The 14,625-nt window shown below is 50.2% G+C and overlaps 3 protein-coding genes across 3 annotated transcripts; 1 reads left to right on the forward strand and 2 right to left on the reverse strand.

Moving 5' to 3' along the window:
• Positions 1 to 178: 178 nt before the first annotated feature.
• On the reverse strand, positions 179 to 3,445 carry TGME49_314415 (hypothetical protein). Its single transcript, XM_018782817.1, has 4 exons — positions 2,864 to 3,445; positions 2,380 to 2,505; positions 1,720 to 1,830; positions 179 to 1,059 (listed from the first exon to the last, which is right to left on the reverse strand). Exons 1-4 carry the CDS (start codon positions 3,093 to 3,095, stop codon positions 926 to 928), a joined length of 603 nt encoding a protein of 200 aa, XP_018635376.1. The 5' UTR covers positions 3,096 to 3,445; the 3' UTR covers positions 179 to 925.
• Positions 3,446 to 4,688: 1,243 nt separating this feature from the next.
• On the reverse strand, positions 4,689 to 7,630 carry TGME49_314418 (clathrin adaptor complex small chain family protein). Its single transcript, XM_018782818.1, has 2 exons — positions 6,524 to 7,630; positions 4,689 to 5,891 (listed from the first exon to the last, which is right to left on the reverse strand). Exons 1-2 carry the CDS (start codon positions 6,703 to 6,705, stop codon positions 5,636 to 5,638), a joined length of 438 nt encoding a protein of 145 aa, XP_018635374.1. The 5' UTR covers positions 6,706 to 7,630; the 3' UTR covers positions 4,689 to 5,635.
• TGME49_314422 (rhodanese family domain-containing protein) lies at positions 4,764 to 11,079 on the forward strand. Its single transcript, XM_018782819.1, has 6 exons — positions 4,764 to 6,176; positions 7,639 to 8,598; positions 9,005 to 9,213; positions 9,710 to 9,798; positions 10,387 to 10,442; positions 10,947 to 11,079. The coding sequence occupies exons 1-6, from the start codon at positions 5,738 to 5,740 to the stop codon at positions 11,057 to 11,059; spliced, it is 1,866 nt and encodes a 621-aa protein (XP_018635375.1). The 5' UTR covers positions 4,764 to 5,737; the 3' UTR covers positions 11,060 to 11,079.
• The last annotated feature ends 3,546 nt before the right edge of the window (positions 11,080 to 14,625 follow it).

Consider the following 14,625-nt stretch of genomic DNA (forward strand, 5'->3'; position numbering starts at 1 on the left):
CTCTCGAGAATAAAACAGCTATCTAATCCATAAGTATATATATATATATATATAGGTTTGACAATTGCAAATATACGTACGTAGACATATATATATATATATATTTGTATACTTGTATATTTATATAATCAATAGGACTCGGTCAGCGCGGCCATTTGCACGCATGTGTCTCTCTGCAGTGGGCACAAGGCAACTTCGAGTTTTTTTGCTGGTTTTGTAGGCCCGAGAAATCTGAAAAGTGAGCCACGGTAGAAGCCAGAAAACGCAAATCGAGTCGACCAGCTGGAAACACAAAAGCGATCGGCTTCGCATGCATGCAAAAAAAGGCGAAAGGTATCTTTGCACCACTCAGTCAACTCCAACCCCTCGCTCCACAGTTCCACACAAGAAACATCCTAAATACATAAATATAAATACATATAAAGAATAAATATTTATATATATTGGATACGAATGTGCTTATTTATACTTATATATATATATATATATGGATATGCATTTGAGTACCGGTTCCCGCGGGTGGATGGATGGAGCTCAAATCCATGGTGAAACGCATTTCGATGAAGATAGAAAACTTTGCACACAGCTGCATGCATTGACGGCAGCTACTCCCTTTCCATACTGCATCTTTGAAAGTGTGAAATTGAAACTGCAGAGAGACCAAAGAAAAGAAGAAAGTCAATAGGCGACACGAATGTACACAACTAAGACTGTTCAGACACCACCCCTTACAAACGTCACACAAACAAGCATATACATACATACATATATGTATATATATATATATATATATATATATATGTATATATATATGTATATATATGCATTTATAATCACAGTATATGTATATATATATATGTTTATATGAATGTGCTGAGCGAGGAAGCGAGGGTGAAGACAGGGGTGAGGACAAGTGTTTTTTCGCTTAGATGCTGGAGCCGTCTGGACTGGGGCAAGGCACCGTGTAGCAGAAGGAGGCGACTCGGGAAGGAACGTCTTTCCAGGAGTTCAAGCCGAGCAGATTTTCCAGCCACGAAGTGTTGCGCACGCTCGTGCCGACTGCGGGAATCACAGAGGAAACATGAAAGGACAGCCAAGACAGGGAAGAAAGTCGCTTTTTTTTCTGTCTACTTCGTCGGAGACCAGACCTCTCGAGGCAGCCGCCTGCGCATGCACGAGACGCATCCAGGAAGACAAGTGAAACAAGTCAGAAAGAAACGCAAGACTCTGTGGGAACATGTGAGGCCAAAAAGAGACCGAACCCCAGCTCCAGAGCGACAGACACACAGCCACAGATCGAACAGAGAGGAACAAGCGCGATGAGGGTCGACGCAGTCCGCGCTGGAGCTCCACACAGCAGCTGTTTAGAGGCTCTGGACATACACCTCAGCGACGGCGGCCCTGGAAGCCGACCTGGGTGCGTACGAAGACTTTCAGTGGAGATGCGCTGGAAAGTCTTCGTACGCAGACGCCATCGCTCGGCATGGAGGCAAAAACGCGGCTCGTCAAAAAACACAAGAAAACGAAAGAGGCGGCAGCAAAAGCAACAGTGGACGCTGAAGGAGCAGCAGCAAAGGTGAACACCGGCGCCTCGCCACAGAGAGGCAGGCAGAGGTTTTGAATCCCTGCTCTACGGCGGCGAGTCGAAATGCGAACTGGGGGAAAGCGAATCAAATGTGCCGAGCGCAGAGTGTGCATGCAAACCCAGAGAAAGCGTACAAGAGCCAGCAACAAAGGCGAGCTTTTGTTTGATGGAGCAACTCGGGCCAGCGTAGAGATACTCTGTTGTCTGGAGTTCGGCGCAGTTGCAGATGATCTGAAGAAGCTGTCCTGCAAGTGCAAGCGAGGAACGCAGGAGACACAGGTGTGAAGAGGACGGCCATCGTGGGCTGTGAAAGGAGTCAGGCTTTTCCCGAGTTTTCGCAGCAACAAGAGAGAGACAACAGCATGCACAAACGCCTGCAAGGACTGAAGAAAGAGAGAAGAGACAGAAAGGATCTCGGACGCTGGAGTGAAACTGAGGAAGCGTTGCGTCAGTCACACTGGGGGTGTTCAAGAGCTCTGGGTCGACTCTGGGGAGTGACTTGCTTCTCGCCGCTAATGCAAGACATTCGACCAGATCTGCGCAAGACAGATGTTTTTGACATGGTTGTCCACTTGCGCCTGTACAGCTACGCATGTGCACTCCCATCTGTGAACGGGGGTCTGCAGCTACGCGTCCATCCCTAGAAGAGAGACACAGACGCTTGCATGCTCCGTTGGCGCGTCTCTCCACCTGCATCACTGTGAAGTTTCTACAGTACATCGGCGCGATCGACCGCAGCTGCGGCAGCCGAGCAGACGTCGGATGCCAGAGACGCGTCACCCGTTTCAGCTGACCGGAAGTGAGCTGGACATTGCATGTTGCTCCATTTTGACAGTAATTCAACACGGCGGGGTCGTTCGGGAAATGGTCTTGGCATAAGCCGCTGCCCGCGACGGCGACCTGGTCACCTCCGGAGACGCCTGAAACAAAAGAAGAAACTCTGTCGCGAGGTGGAGATTCACAGGATTCTCTGGGCCGCGGTGCCCACTCCGCGCTTGAGAGGGCGCACTCTGTCGCTGCGACCGCGTTCGAGAGAGTGAGCGAGAGAAAAGCAAGAAGTCAGAGACGACAAGAAACGAGAATGGAGAAAGCAAGCCGCCTCGCGACCTCTCACTCTGCACTCTCGCACGACGACGAGCTACGGGGCATGCGGCAGTGACTGAAAGCAAGAACTTGCGTCGGAGAACATATGCACGCATCCTGACATGCCGGACGTGGAGACAGAACTGATTTGGGCTTGTACGAGGGGAGGATGCGTTCGAGGGAGAAAGGACTCACCGAGGAAAGAGTGGAAGAGGAGATAAACAACGGAGACGACGCCACAAGTTCTCCAGTAAAGATGTCTCTGTCTCTGCAGCGTCCGGGAACCTGCCGTTGCGTTCTGCGCTGCTGCAGAATCCACCGACTTCGCGAGCCGCCTTCGACAACGCAGACTAGGTGTGGACGGAAAGGAGGATGAGGAAGAAGAATCGGAGAGCAGCCGAAAGAGAGGAGTAGAGACGGTCGACATCGCGAGAAAGATCGCAGAAGGAAGAGACGTCACGGCATGAGGAAGAAGACAACCAGTACCGAGGACGAGAAGAGGAAAGGTGAAGACAGAAAAGCAAGCGCGGGAACGGGCGAGAAGAACCAAGGAAAAGAGACGGAAAAGTGGATGTCTGTGGATGTGCTCAAAAATGGAGGAACGGAGACACACAAAGCCTGTGGCATTCCAAGCAACGGCGCGGCACACAGGACAGTCTCGCCGAGAAAGGGAGGGTGCAGGCGGCGGACCGAAGCGTTTCTGCGGCTTCCCGGTGGAAGAAACGAAAGGAAAAACAAAGTCCCATGAGAACGAAGAAAAAAATCGACACGAAAGCTGTTCACTGGGAAAAGCGGGAGAGCGACTGACTAGCCAAGGACCAGTGGGCGCATGCAACCAAGTGACTTCTCGAGACTTCGGCGTCGAGCCGTAATCACCGAGAAGCGTAATTCTCTTTTATGTTCGAGCGAATTTGAAAAAAAAAAGCGGAGCTGGTCTACTTCGACCGGTTACGTGCCTCCTTTCAAATGCAACTTTTGCGATGCGCCGCAAAGCCGCGAGACTCTGGCGCTCACCAACGAATACAGCATGCCACAAAGGAAGACAAAAGTACAAAGAACACAAATGTCTTCCTCCTCTCCGATCTTCCATTGGCCAGTTTACACCACACTCCCGTCCGCGCTGGCATTCCATAAATCCACGTTTACATGTGTACACCTATATATACTATCTGCAGGCGCGTGCGCATACAATATATGGGCTATTATTTATATATATATATATATATATATACTTATATATATATATATTTACTGCATCGAAACTTCCGCGTATCTTCTCCCTGCATTTAAGTAGTTGAAGCCACCCTCGAGGAGAATCGAAAGGCTGGTTTGGTCCGATGTGAGGACAAGCAAAAACGATGTCGAGATCCTTCTCTGTCAACAGAATGCATTCCTAGAAGACAACGACCCTGTAAAGCAGAAGAGCTTGCAAGTCTCACAGAAACCTCTCATGGCACAGACGGGCAGGCGCTGACGCCTCGACGCAGTGGACTTGCATGCATCGAGAGCACCCTAAACTCTCAACAAAGATAGAGCCCACAAGAAGCAACCGCTGCTGTTGTCTCTGTTCAGACTTCCTCAATTTTGAAACATCCTTCTTCGTTTTCAGAATCCTCTCTACGTTTCAACAGCAGCTGCTCGTTTCACTCAGATTTTCCGAGTCCTGAATATTTGCCCGTGTTGTCTCTCGCTGAAATCTTGTCTTTTTTCACTTTCGAATTGCAAACAACCGGTTTCTGTCTCTTCCACCCTCCAGCAGAGGCGAGGCTTCTATTCTCTGACACCTGTGGAGGCGACGGACTTCTCGACCATGTTCCAGGATTCGGACTGCCAAATCCATTCTTGTGCATCCACAGATTTCCAGAGCTCAAAAGCCTCTACACGAGCGGTCCCGCTACACAGGCGCAGTGGCGGAGGCATGAACGGCTTATATTCGGGGTTCGCGTTTGTGGCGTAAAAAGCTTGTGTGGGCTAAGAGTCTCCTTCGCTACAGAGGAGGGTGAAGCTGTCGTCGACGAGAGCGTGCCCCTTAGAGACGCCGCAGCGCTCGAGCTCATGTCGCCTTGAGTTCCTTTTGGACAGCGTACAAAGAGACTGTGGTGAAAAGAGGATCTCTCTACTCTGTTTTTTCCTTGAGAAAGAGGCAGGATGAAAGAGAGGAGAGAGAAAAGGAGAGAGTAGAAACAGGAAGCGGAGGGGAAAACGGAGACGCCGGCCACACACTGGGCACTGGGATCTGAGCGAGGATGCATGCATGCAGGAGAAAATCGAGAGCTTTCACCAAGGGAAAAAAAAACATCAAAAGTCAGAAGACAAGGTAGGCGTCCTCCGACTGCATGCACGCTGATGCAGATGGTCTGTTTACCGGAGAAAGCAGAACAAACACAGGAGATGAGCACCGGGGGTCTGCATGGAAGTCACCGAGAGGAAGGAACCTTGGAGCACCTGGAACTGGAAAGGAGACCGACGACGCGCGAGCTTGGAGGAGAGGACGAAAAAAACGGTCTAGCAAGAGAAGCGAACTGGAATCTTCTGTCCTTGCTTCCAGCGCGCCAGGAAATCGCGTTCTCCCTTGGAGATAAAGATACAGAAACGAAGCCGCAGAAAGAAACAGAAAGAGACCCTAGGGAGCTCGAAGTGTAGAGAGAGACAGAGAGAGGTAAATGCGATTCTGACAAGGATTTACGTCAACGGGTCGACACAGAGAGGTAGAGAAACGTATAGAAACGCGTCGACAATCTGACAACCGTCGGAAAAGGAGATCCTTCAGGACGAAAAAAGGTAGAGTTATGACACCTCCAGAGAAAAATCAACATGGAGACGACAGAGGCAAACCGTCGCTGCCGGAGTCGACAGACTCCCTCGGAAGACCGGACGCAGCGAAGTGCCTTCTTCGGCCTTTCGAGAGAGAGAGACGCAACCGTCAGGTGTCTGTACACATGAATCTGAGAACTCTCTTCGGCACATTCACGAGTTGGAGGCAGCGTCCATCATGTGGATGAGAGACAGAACGTTAGATTTGTTTGTCTCGACGATGCAGCCGTCCATGACCATTTCGTCGAGAATGAAATGCGCTTTCTCCAAGTGGAACATGATGTCGAGTTCACAGACATTTTCGAAAAACTTGTCCAGGGTCTCGACGAGGCAGTGAATAAATTCGAGAATCGCCAGTTCGTTCAGCTCCTCGTCCTTCACACCGACAATGAAGTAAAGACTCGCATATCTGAGAAAACAGGCGCGCACCACATCCTGTACGAGAAAAACGCGTCTGACGAGCCTGAAGACTTCCAGGAGACCGCGGATGAGCTCAAAAGGAAACTGCGCATGTTCCTGCAGAAAGAACTTCTTTCTGTCTGCAGAGTCCCCGACGCGGGCGTCCTGGGGACAGCGCGCTGCGACATGAAGATCGATTTACACGGCGACTACCACAGTGAAGGCATTACGATGTTCGCTCCGCTTGCATGCAAGCATATGTTTTCCAATACGGACGCCCCTCTCCGGCAAACAGGTAACATGGATGTTTCCGGATTGGATGCAACTGCATGCGTATCACTCGCACCGGTGAAGCGACGCCACTCACGCTGGAGACGCGACTCGCGAGAGAGAAAATCTGATTATGGTTTTCCAGGGTCGCCGCGCGTGCGTCCGAGAGCTCGAGTAGAAGAGCGAAAAGACATGAGACGAGGGAGGAAGAAGAGAGAGAAGTCGAGGTAGCAAAAGGAGAGGAAATCGGACCCAGAGGAGCACACGGCTGGGAGAAGAAAGGGGGCAGAAGCCTGGCCTGACAAAAAGCGAGGTCGGCCAGAGTACCGCACAGAAAAGAGAAACCGTCGGCACGCGGCTTTCTTCTCTCACCTTCTGTAGATCACGCTGTACTGTCGATGCTGAACGAACGAGCACTGGAGTTCTGTTCGACCGAGGCACTTCCGAATCAACTCTCCCTCCAAAGCGACTCTCTCTGGAATGGGGACGAAGTCGTAGTACTGAGAGAGGCGCGTCTGGCCTTGCTTGTTGACCATCAGAATGAATTTAATCATGCTGACGAAAGACAAAGAAATCGACGAGAGACGCAACCAGACAAGACGGCCGTGAATCGACACACCAGAGAAGAGGGCGGACTAACGCTTGAACGGCGAAAAAAGCGAACGAGAGAGGAGAGAAAGAGAGGAGAGAAAGAGAGGAGAGAAAGAGAGGAGAGAAAGAGAGAGGAGCTAGGAAGGAAAGAGGACCTGGAAAAGAGTACGCGATTGATCTCGAGATAAAGCAGCTCCCCTAGCGGCTTGCCAGTCTACCAGTTGTCTGGGTCTCCTTCTGTTTTACGATGTTTTTTTCAAACACAACACAGATTGTGCGTTTCCTCGTTAAAAAAAACACACAGCATTTGCAAGGTCGCAATCTGCGCCTGTTCCCTTCGCCTCCAGAGGACAAGCGAGGGCGAGACAAACGCAACGGGCAAGGCTGCGGAGTTTTCTTTGTTTTTGCCTGTCGAAAGTTGGAGTCGAAGAAAGCCGTGAGACGCGTCAGTCGTCAAAAAGGGGATCTCTCTGTCTTGTTTTCCATCTGGTTCGCAGTGTGGACACGTTGAAATGTCGCCGGTCTTCGCTCAGAGAGACGAGGACGGAAGTCCAGAGAAGGCAAAGACACTCTAAAAAAAGCGCATGCGCTCGTGCTGTCCATCCACACACGCTAAGATGCAGAAAGAAAACGGTGGAGAAATGCATCCAACATCTGAAACTCTCTTTGTCGTCACTCGGTCTGCTCACCGAATGGGCTTAGCCGTGCCGCATTCTGGCCGCGTGCATGCACTGCCAAAAACAAGACAACCTCGCTGCTTCTTCGTTTGCATGTGCGTCGCTCCGGGCAGTTCGCCACAAGATGAGATGCAGCAGAGAACAGATTCTTTCCAACGCCCGGTTCTTCCTGTGGTGTGTTCAGGAACGGACAAATCCAGTGTGTCCTGTTGTTTTCAGCCGCACAAGTTGCGGAGACGGAAAAGCCGTTGGAGGGTCGCAAGGGACGCGGCTGTTTCTCCGTCGACCCATATATCAGTGCGATTTCCTGGCAAGCCGAGCAAAGCCTTGCGAAGGCGATCCTTTCTGCTCCGCTCTATTGTCTTTCTAAAGACTCTACACAGAAAAGAGCTCTTGGGAGCGGTCTTTCGTGTCAGCAAAGCTGCGACTCTGAGCTGTATGTACACCCGCGTCTTTGCGAGTCCAGGCACAAGACTCGTTTTCGAGACAGCCGGGCGCGACAGTCGAAGACGCCGAGAGGCGAGTCTGTCCAGAGGGCGAGAGAGGAAGCGAGCAAGAATGCAACAGGGGAAGCCTGTCCCGCGAAAGCACTCGGAGACTCCAATCATTTTCTAGAGACCTGCAAACGCAGCGAGGGCGGCTGGTCGGTAACAGGCGCGTTTCTGCTGTCTGTACACCGCGCGTATAAAGGAGACTTTCCCGTGTCCGGCAGGATGGTGCTCGTGCATCCTTTGGGTTTGACAGCCCTCGCTGCAAAATATGTCTGTTTTCTTCCGTCTCCCGGTATCTTCTCTTCTTCGTTTCTCCTCGGATGCACGCGACTCTTCAACTCGTTTGCACCAGTGGACGGCGGCTCTCGTCTACCTCCTCTCTCGACAGCAGCTCTTCCTGCTTCGAGCTGCCGCGTCGTGTGCAGGGGCTGGGGCAGAGTGCCTGAGGCGAGGAGACTCTTCCCGGGAGCTGCCTCCGGACACCGAGAGCACGGAGGCAAGGGAGGACGCAGAGACAGGTCGACGGCAAGCAGAGAGACTGGGTGCATGCAAGGAAGCGTAGCGGCGGTAGGGGCGTCCTTGAAGCCCAGTCTGTGTAGCTGGAGTCCATGTTTTTCAATTCCTCCCAACGCAAATTTTCCAAAGATCCCTCTGTGTCTCGCAAGGAAAGTTTCGACAAACGCGCGAGGTACGAATCCGTGTCCAACGACACCCCAAAAAGCGCCAGAGTGCTATAGGTTTTTGTGGGGACTGTGACTCTGGCATTATTCTTAATCTGTTTTCTTCGCTTGTCTCCGAGTTCTTTTCTCTCTTCAACGCTGAGTAGACGTCTCCACTCCTCGTGAGTATCCGCCTTCTGCCTCTCCGACCTCCTCCGTATCTGCCTCGGTCTACGCAGACCCCAGTGCGTTGCTCTCGCTCTTATCCGCAAAGGAACTGCGGACCGTGGCGTTTTTTCTCCTTTTCGCGCTCTCTCCCGGAGACAGAGTGCCTTCGACGTCCGGCACACCAGGGCTAGCGCATGCAGAATCCTGTAATATCCTAGAAACATGTTTACGCGGAAACAGTCGCGGTCCCGTTTCTTCTCCTTGTAGGTTTCTCGGGGAGCCCCCAAGCCGTCGAGGGCGGGCGAGGCGGCGGTGGCACATCGACTCCAACAGGCAGTGCCGCGTCTGGCGAGAAGTCTCCTGTCTCTGACGTCGATCGCAGTTTTGTACAACGCTTGAGCGAAGCTGGAGGCGCATCTATTCTTGACGGAAAAGCGTTTTTCCTTGTCGACGTCAGAGAACCGGCAGAGCTTCAGGTACGTTTGGTCTGCTTCATGACTTATTTCCATATCTTCCACCCACTTAGAACGCCTCGAGATCCTGCAGATGCATATACCAGCACAAGCCTACATACATACATACACTCATACTTATGTACGTGCATGCATGTTTTACTTAGCTGCCTTACAATTTTCTGCATAGACGCAAGTGGCTGGATATGTAGAGATCTCTGCGGGCATGCGAGAGTTGGAAGCGGCGACAGGAGTTTGTGTGTGGGTGTTTGGGTGTGCGGAGCTCTGATAAAGAGATTTCGCTTGGTGAGGAAAAACGCCAGTCGAAGTGTAGACATTTGCAGACAGAGTTGCGGAGAGCACGAGAGCAACGGACACACTTCTTTTTTTTAGAGAGACAGGACGCTTAGTTTTGTGCGCAGCCTCGTTTCGCTTTTCCACAGATTCCACTGCCTCTCATACCGGAACTGTCACTCTTCACAAGTGCTGTCGATTTCTCTCCTCGCAAATGTGTTAACAGACTCTAGGGTGCATACCCGGAGCGGTGAACATTCCTCTCGGGCGCCTTGAGGAGGCTTTCAGAATGCATGCAAAGTGCTTTGAGGAAGAGTGAGTGAAACAGAGCCCAGCAAACGCCTGTTGGAGACAAAAATCGTGTCCTCGAAACCCCCGGACTGGGTGTCAGAACGACGAGCCTGATTCTACCCCGTGGAGATGAGATAGAATGTACATACATCTCTACATATATAGAACTCTTGATACACATTTATATATCCAGCAATGTATGTATGTCGGTATGTGCATATCTCTGTGTGTGTGAGAACGTGTGTCTATTCCTTTTCTTTGCGAAAGACTCCATCGAAATCTACGCGATTCGAAAGACTTACACGTAGAACAAAACGGGCTTGCGGATGCATTCAAATAGCAATAGATACCTATGTGTGCACATGTTCGAATGAGGATCAACTGGTGTATCAGTGTTCCCATCACTTCTCGTAGATGCATGCAATGGAAGTGGATGTGTAGGCCCTGTGTTTCTCTTTCGTTTGGTTGCAAAACCGGCTTTCGTTGCTTCACAGCCGGGGAGCGCAGTGTGGTTGGTGAGGGGTTTGCGGTCGAACAACTGGTGTGCATAGAGACTCCTTGTTTCCTCGACAGAATTTCTATGACGCTTTTCTTTTTTCTTGCCTGCTCCAGATTCCACCGTCCGAAGCCCGATCCAGACGTCACTATCGTTGTCTACTGCCAAAGAGGTGGGAGACGCTCTAGAGTTTAGAGTTAAGCCGTAAACCGTCCTCTTTTGGAGAGAGAAGAGAGAAATCCAGTGTCCAAGTTCTTCCTCGCTTACTCACCGGACTTCTTTCTACGTACCTGGAAAACTGACAGAAACTGCTTTTGTGCCCTTGTGCACGTTTACTTCGGTGCCTGCCTAGAAATTAAAGTACATAAATAGAATTGATCGTGTCTGTATATGTGTATGTGTGTATGTATGTATGTATGTGTGTATGTATATGTGTGGATAGGTACACTAGTATTGTCAGTCGACGGGTGGGTCTGCAAACGTTCATGAGGGTGATCTGTGAACGAGGGCAAATGCACACCTTGGTCGTAGATCGAGTGTGTGTGGGCGTAGAATAGCTGCAGGCATATATATATATATATATTCGTAAGGTTATCTCTTTGCACTTTATTTCTGTTTGAAGGAACGCGTTTTGGTGCACTGGCGTCTCTCGTCGACAATCTGTTTTTCTTTTCAGGTATCCGATCAGCGAGGGGCTGTGAAATGCTTGCACATTTGGGTTTCCAGACGCTGAACTACCGCGGCTCTTACTCGGACTGGAGTGCTGCCCTTGAGGCTGAGAAAAAGTGAAAATTCTTTTTCGCAGGGCGAAGCGGCAAATAACAGTCGATGTCCTATGCTCCAGAAGTGATACAGGAGGAGAAATTCGATTCAAAGGACTTGCGCGCAAGGACATATATATGCATTTATATGCGCGTGTTTGTTCTTTGAAGATCTTTACATCAACCTGTCAAAGTAAACGTAGATACGAATCCGCGCATGTATATGTGTGTGTATGTATAAATATATATACTTGTGTGAATTGCATCAGCGAATCCTAGGATACAGAACCTGTGTAGTCTTGCAGTTTCAAGATGGACCAAAGTGAATAGAGGGCAGGCACAAAACAGTCCATCGCAGAGTGGCGCTGTCTGTCGTTTCCCGAAACAAACTGCTTGTTTCTTTGTAGAGAGAGCAGCGCTCGTTGCGTCCGAGAGTGCTGACGAAAGAGGTTTTGTGCGTTTGTAGGGGTGGCACTTCTCGACCCTTGAAGTTGCACACTGGAGCTGCCTGTAAATGGGGGTCTTTGGTTCTGAGGAAGCCTCAGAAGCGTCGGTGGCCATTTCCCAACAGGTGCATAGAAAACAGATAAATGTGCATGCATGGTGACCGTTTTGTGTGATTTGCAGCTGTGCGCGAATGTCCTTATGTAAATGTCTAGGGATGATGTCGAAATCACTAGAGGGGGGATACCATATATACACGTCGAGAGAGCACCGCCAGTTACGCTTTCAATATATTCTTGTGAACGAAGAAACGCTTGGGCATGAGGAACGAAAGTCTATGAAGGCAAATACCCCGGAAATGACTTTCTCCTTCACTCAGTTATAAATACATTTCCGTATGTTGTTGCAACTACACGCTTGGAAACTGAGTATTAGACCAAAATGGTTCCCGTGTGGGCGGAATGCAGGTATCCGCGTTCTTTAAACCGAAATGCAGTGTATGTCTTGATCCTCCATCAGGTGCTCCGAGTGGAGACCAATCCGCAACTCGAAAGGCGCGATTTGAGAAGAGAGACCCAACAGCCTACGGTCGTTGTCACGCACGATTAGGTTTTACGCACTCCAGAAACGTTCGATCCACTGCGTTTCGACACAGTAGTTCGTTTCCGTTGATGAACTTGCACCAAAACATCTACTGGATGGCCACCATGCATCTGTTCGAGGCGCGGTGCGCAGATAACCTTAAGAGTGTCAAGATTTAGGAACGATTTTTGAGGATCGCAGTTTGATATCGGGGGCACTGTAGGAGTGTGGTGATAATTATGTGCAACTTCATATGTTCTCACTATTTTGGGAGGGTTCTGAAGTGTCCTGTACAACGCTTCTCGACTGCTTCGGGGTGACCGCACTGAAACGGAGAGGAAAATCGTCCCGTCGAATTTTCAGTGTACTCGATTTAGCACATCGCTATAGCCATCTGGGCAGCACCGGACTCGACAGCCAGTCCGCGACCGGCAAGCCTACACACTTCCTCCTACTGTGGTCACCCACGCAGATGACCATGCCCTGAGCAACGGCGCCGTCGTGCTGCGGCGTCCGCCTATTCAAGGAAGGCAGTCTCAGAGTACTTGAACGATAATCGTGTCTGAATCACTTTGAAAGGGAAGGTTGGCGTCTTGCCGATTCTTATGTGAACCTGAGATGCCAAAGTGCCCGCAAATGCCCTCACCGGCTGCGGAGATGGGTGCAACAACGGCGCGGATTTGTCGCATAAGAGAAAAAACAGACGAACATCCTCGTCGTTCCCCACTCTTTCGTAGTCTTGTGTATTTTAATTCGCATGACTCGACGACTTAACTAGAGTTATAGTGAATTAACTACTCTTGGATGTCACACAAGGAGAGCGTCTGTTGTACATCAGCACGAGATACTGCTAATGCCACTGTAGAGGTAAAGTGTATAATCCCTTCCCGGTGCAGTAACATGTAAACGGCGGCTGTATTATAACGGTCCAAAGGTAGGAAAATCCTTGTCGGGTAATGAACGTCGTGTGCGTGAAAAAGTTGGTCCGACTCTTCACATGTCTTTTATCCCGCAGAAATTCCTGACCGATTCTTAAGGTGAAAGTATTTGCCCGTATTCAAAGCAAGCAACGGCAATTCCTCGTCTGGTCAACAACTGACTTGGGCCCTCCGAAATCTGATGCCTCTGACCCTCTGTTGAGTCCGTTCGACGAACGTTGTTGGCGCTGGCCTGAGCGGCAAAGGTCTCTAGTCCTTGTACGAAAGCGACAATTATGAAGCAGGTGTCTGAGAAGTGACCTTGCTGTGCACATGCTTACCGCGTGACACTCGCTCTCGACTAGAGGGCTAGAGCTTAGATGAATGGAGGCATTCTGCCGCAGTGAACTTTCTTGAAGAGTTAGTGGACCCTTGTCGCCAAAGAAATCTATTGGTGTGCTTCTTGCCGTCACAGCGGCACAGAAGCAGAAAGCCACGATACGCAAGCAAAGGGAGATGCCCTTGCTTCCAGTATAGTTTTTCGAATCCTCCTCTGAAACTCGTACCCCTCATCGCGTCCTCAGTCGTTTCTGAACCAAATGGACGTGCGTTTTCTACAGTTCAGTGGCTTGCAAGGTTCTCTGATGGCGTCCAAAATAAGTCGTGTACTTGTCGTCTTTATCGTAGCTGTTGGATTGGTGCTGGCCACCTAGCTACGCGCGGGCCGTTAGCGGTGCGAAAGAGTAATTATACAGTGCAAACCAATACAGCCCTGAACAAATTGTTTACAACGAACTACGTGTTTACTCGCATAGAGGAACACCTTCTGTGCGCCTAACATCCTCTGCACCGCAGTCAAGGCTCATATATGCGTGTTCACTCACGGACCGAAAAGAACTTCGTTTCGACATGTTCGTTTAAGCTGTGTAATATTTCTCACTGTTGTGGCATCTCGTGTATCGCATCCTCTTTGCACTTTGAAGGGAGTGTTCTACACGGCCGACAACGCCACAACATAAGCGAAACCAGCCAGTTGTCACCCAACTGTTCTACACTTTTGTGGTGCTCCCCGCCTGCTGTCCTTTCGTCCGCAGTCGCATTCCGTTTTGTCCAGCTCCCTCTCGGCTAGTTCGCTCTGGGCATGTTGCATACAAATTCTGGAGCGCGCCGATGCTCGCTTCTCCCTATCGTGTTAGATAAGCTATGTGCTTTGACCCAATCCCCCCCAGCGTACAGAGACTCAAAATCTTAAATCATTAAAACGCACGCATGGGCGGCTCTCGTCCTCCATCTTTACCTGTTTGAGGACAGGCTAACGACTTTTTTCAGAGAAATCCGAGTTTGGTCGAAACCATTCGTGCGCCTGTGTCACGGGGTCTCTTTGTTGTCTACATTTATGGTGGCAAAAAAATCATCAGTTTTGGAGACAGATACTTCCCAGCTATTCAACAGAGTCACTCCTCACCCCTGGTAATGCGTGACCATCTTTCATGGGATTGTTCTGTTTTTTTCCTGGTTTATTAGTAACTCTAGCGACAGATGGACGTACCACAACGTGCCTCCTGCATGATTTCGGTGGAGCCTTTCGCCCAAGCGAGAGGAAGGGGGCTAAAATAAAATGTTTTAACGCGAAGGGGAAGAGATACACAGA

This window comes from Toxoplasma gondii, chromosome XI (assembly GCF_000006565.2).
Source record: "Toxoplasma gondii ME49 chromosome XI, whole genome shotgun sequence".
NCBI lineage: Eukaryota > Apicomplexa > Conoidasida > Eucoccidiorida > Sarcocystidae > Toxoplasma > Toxoplasma gondii.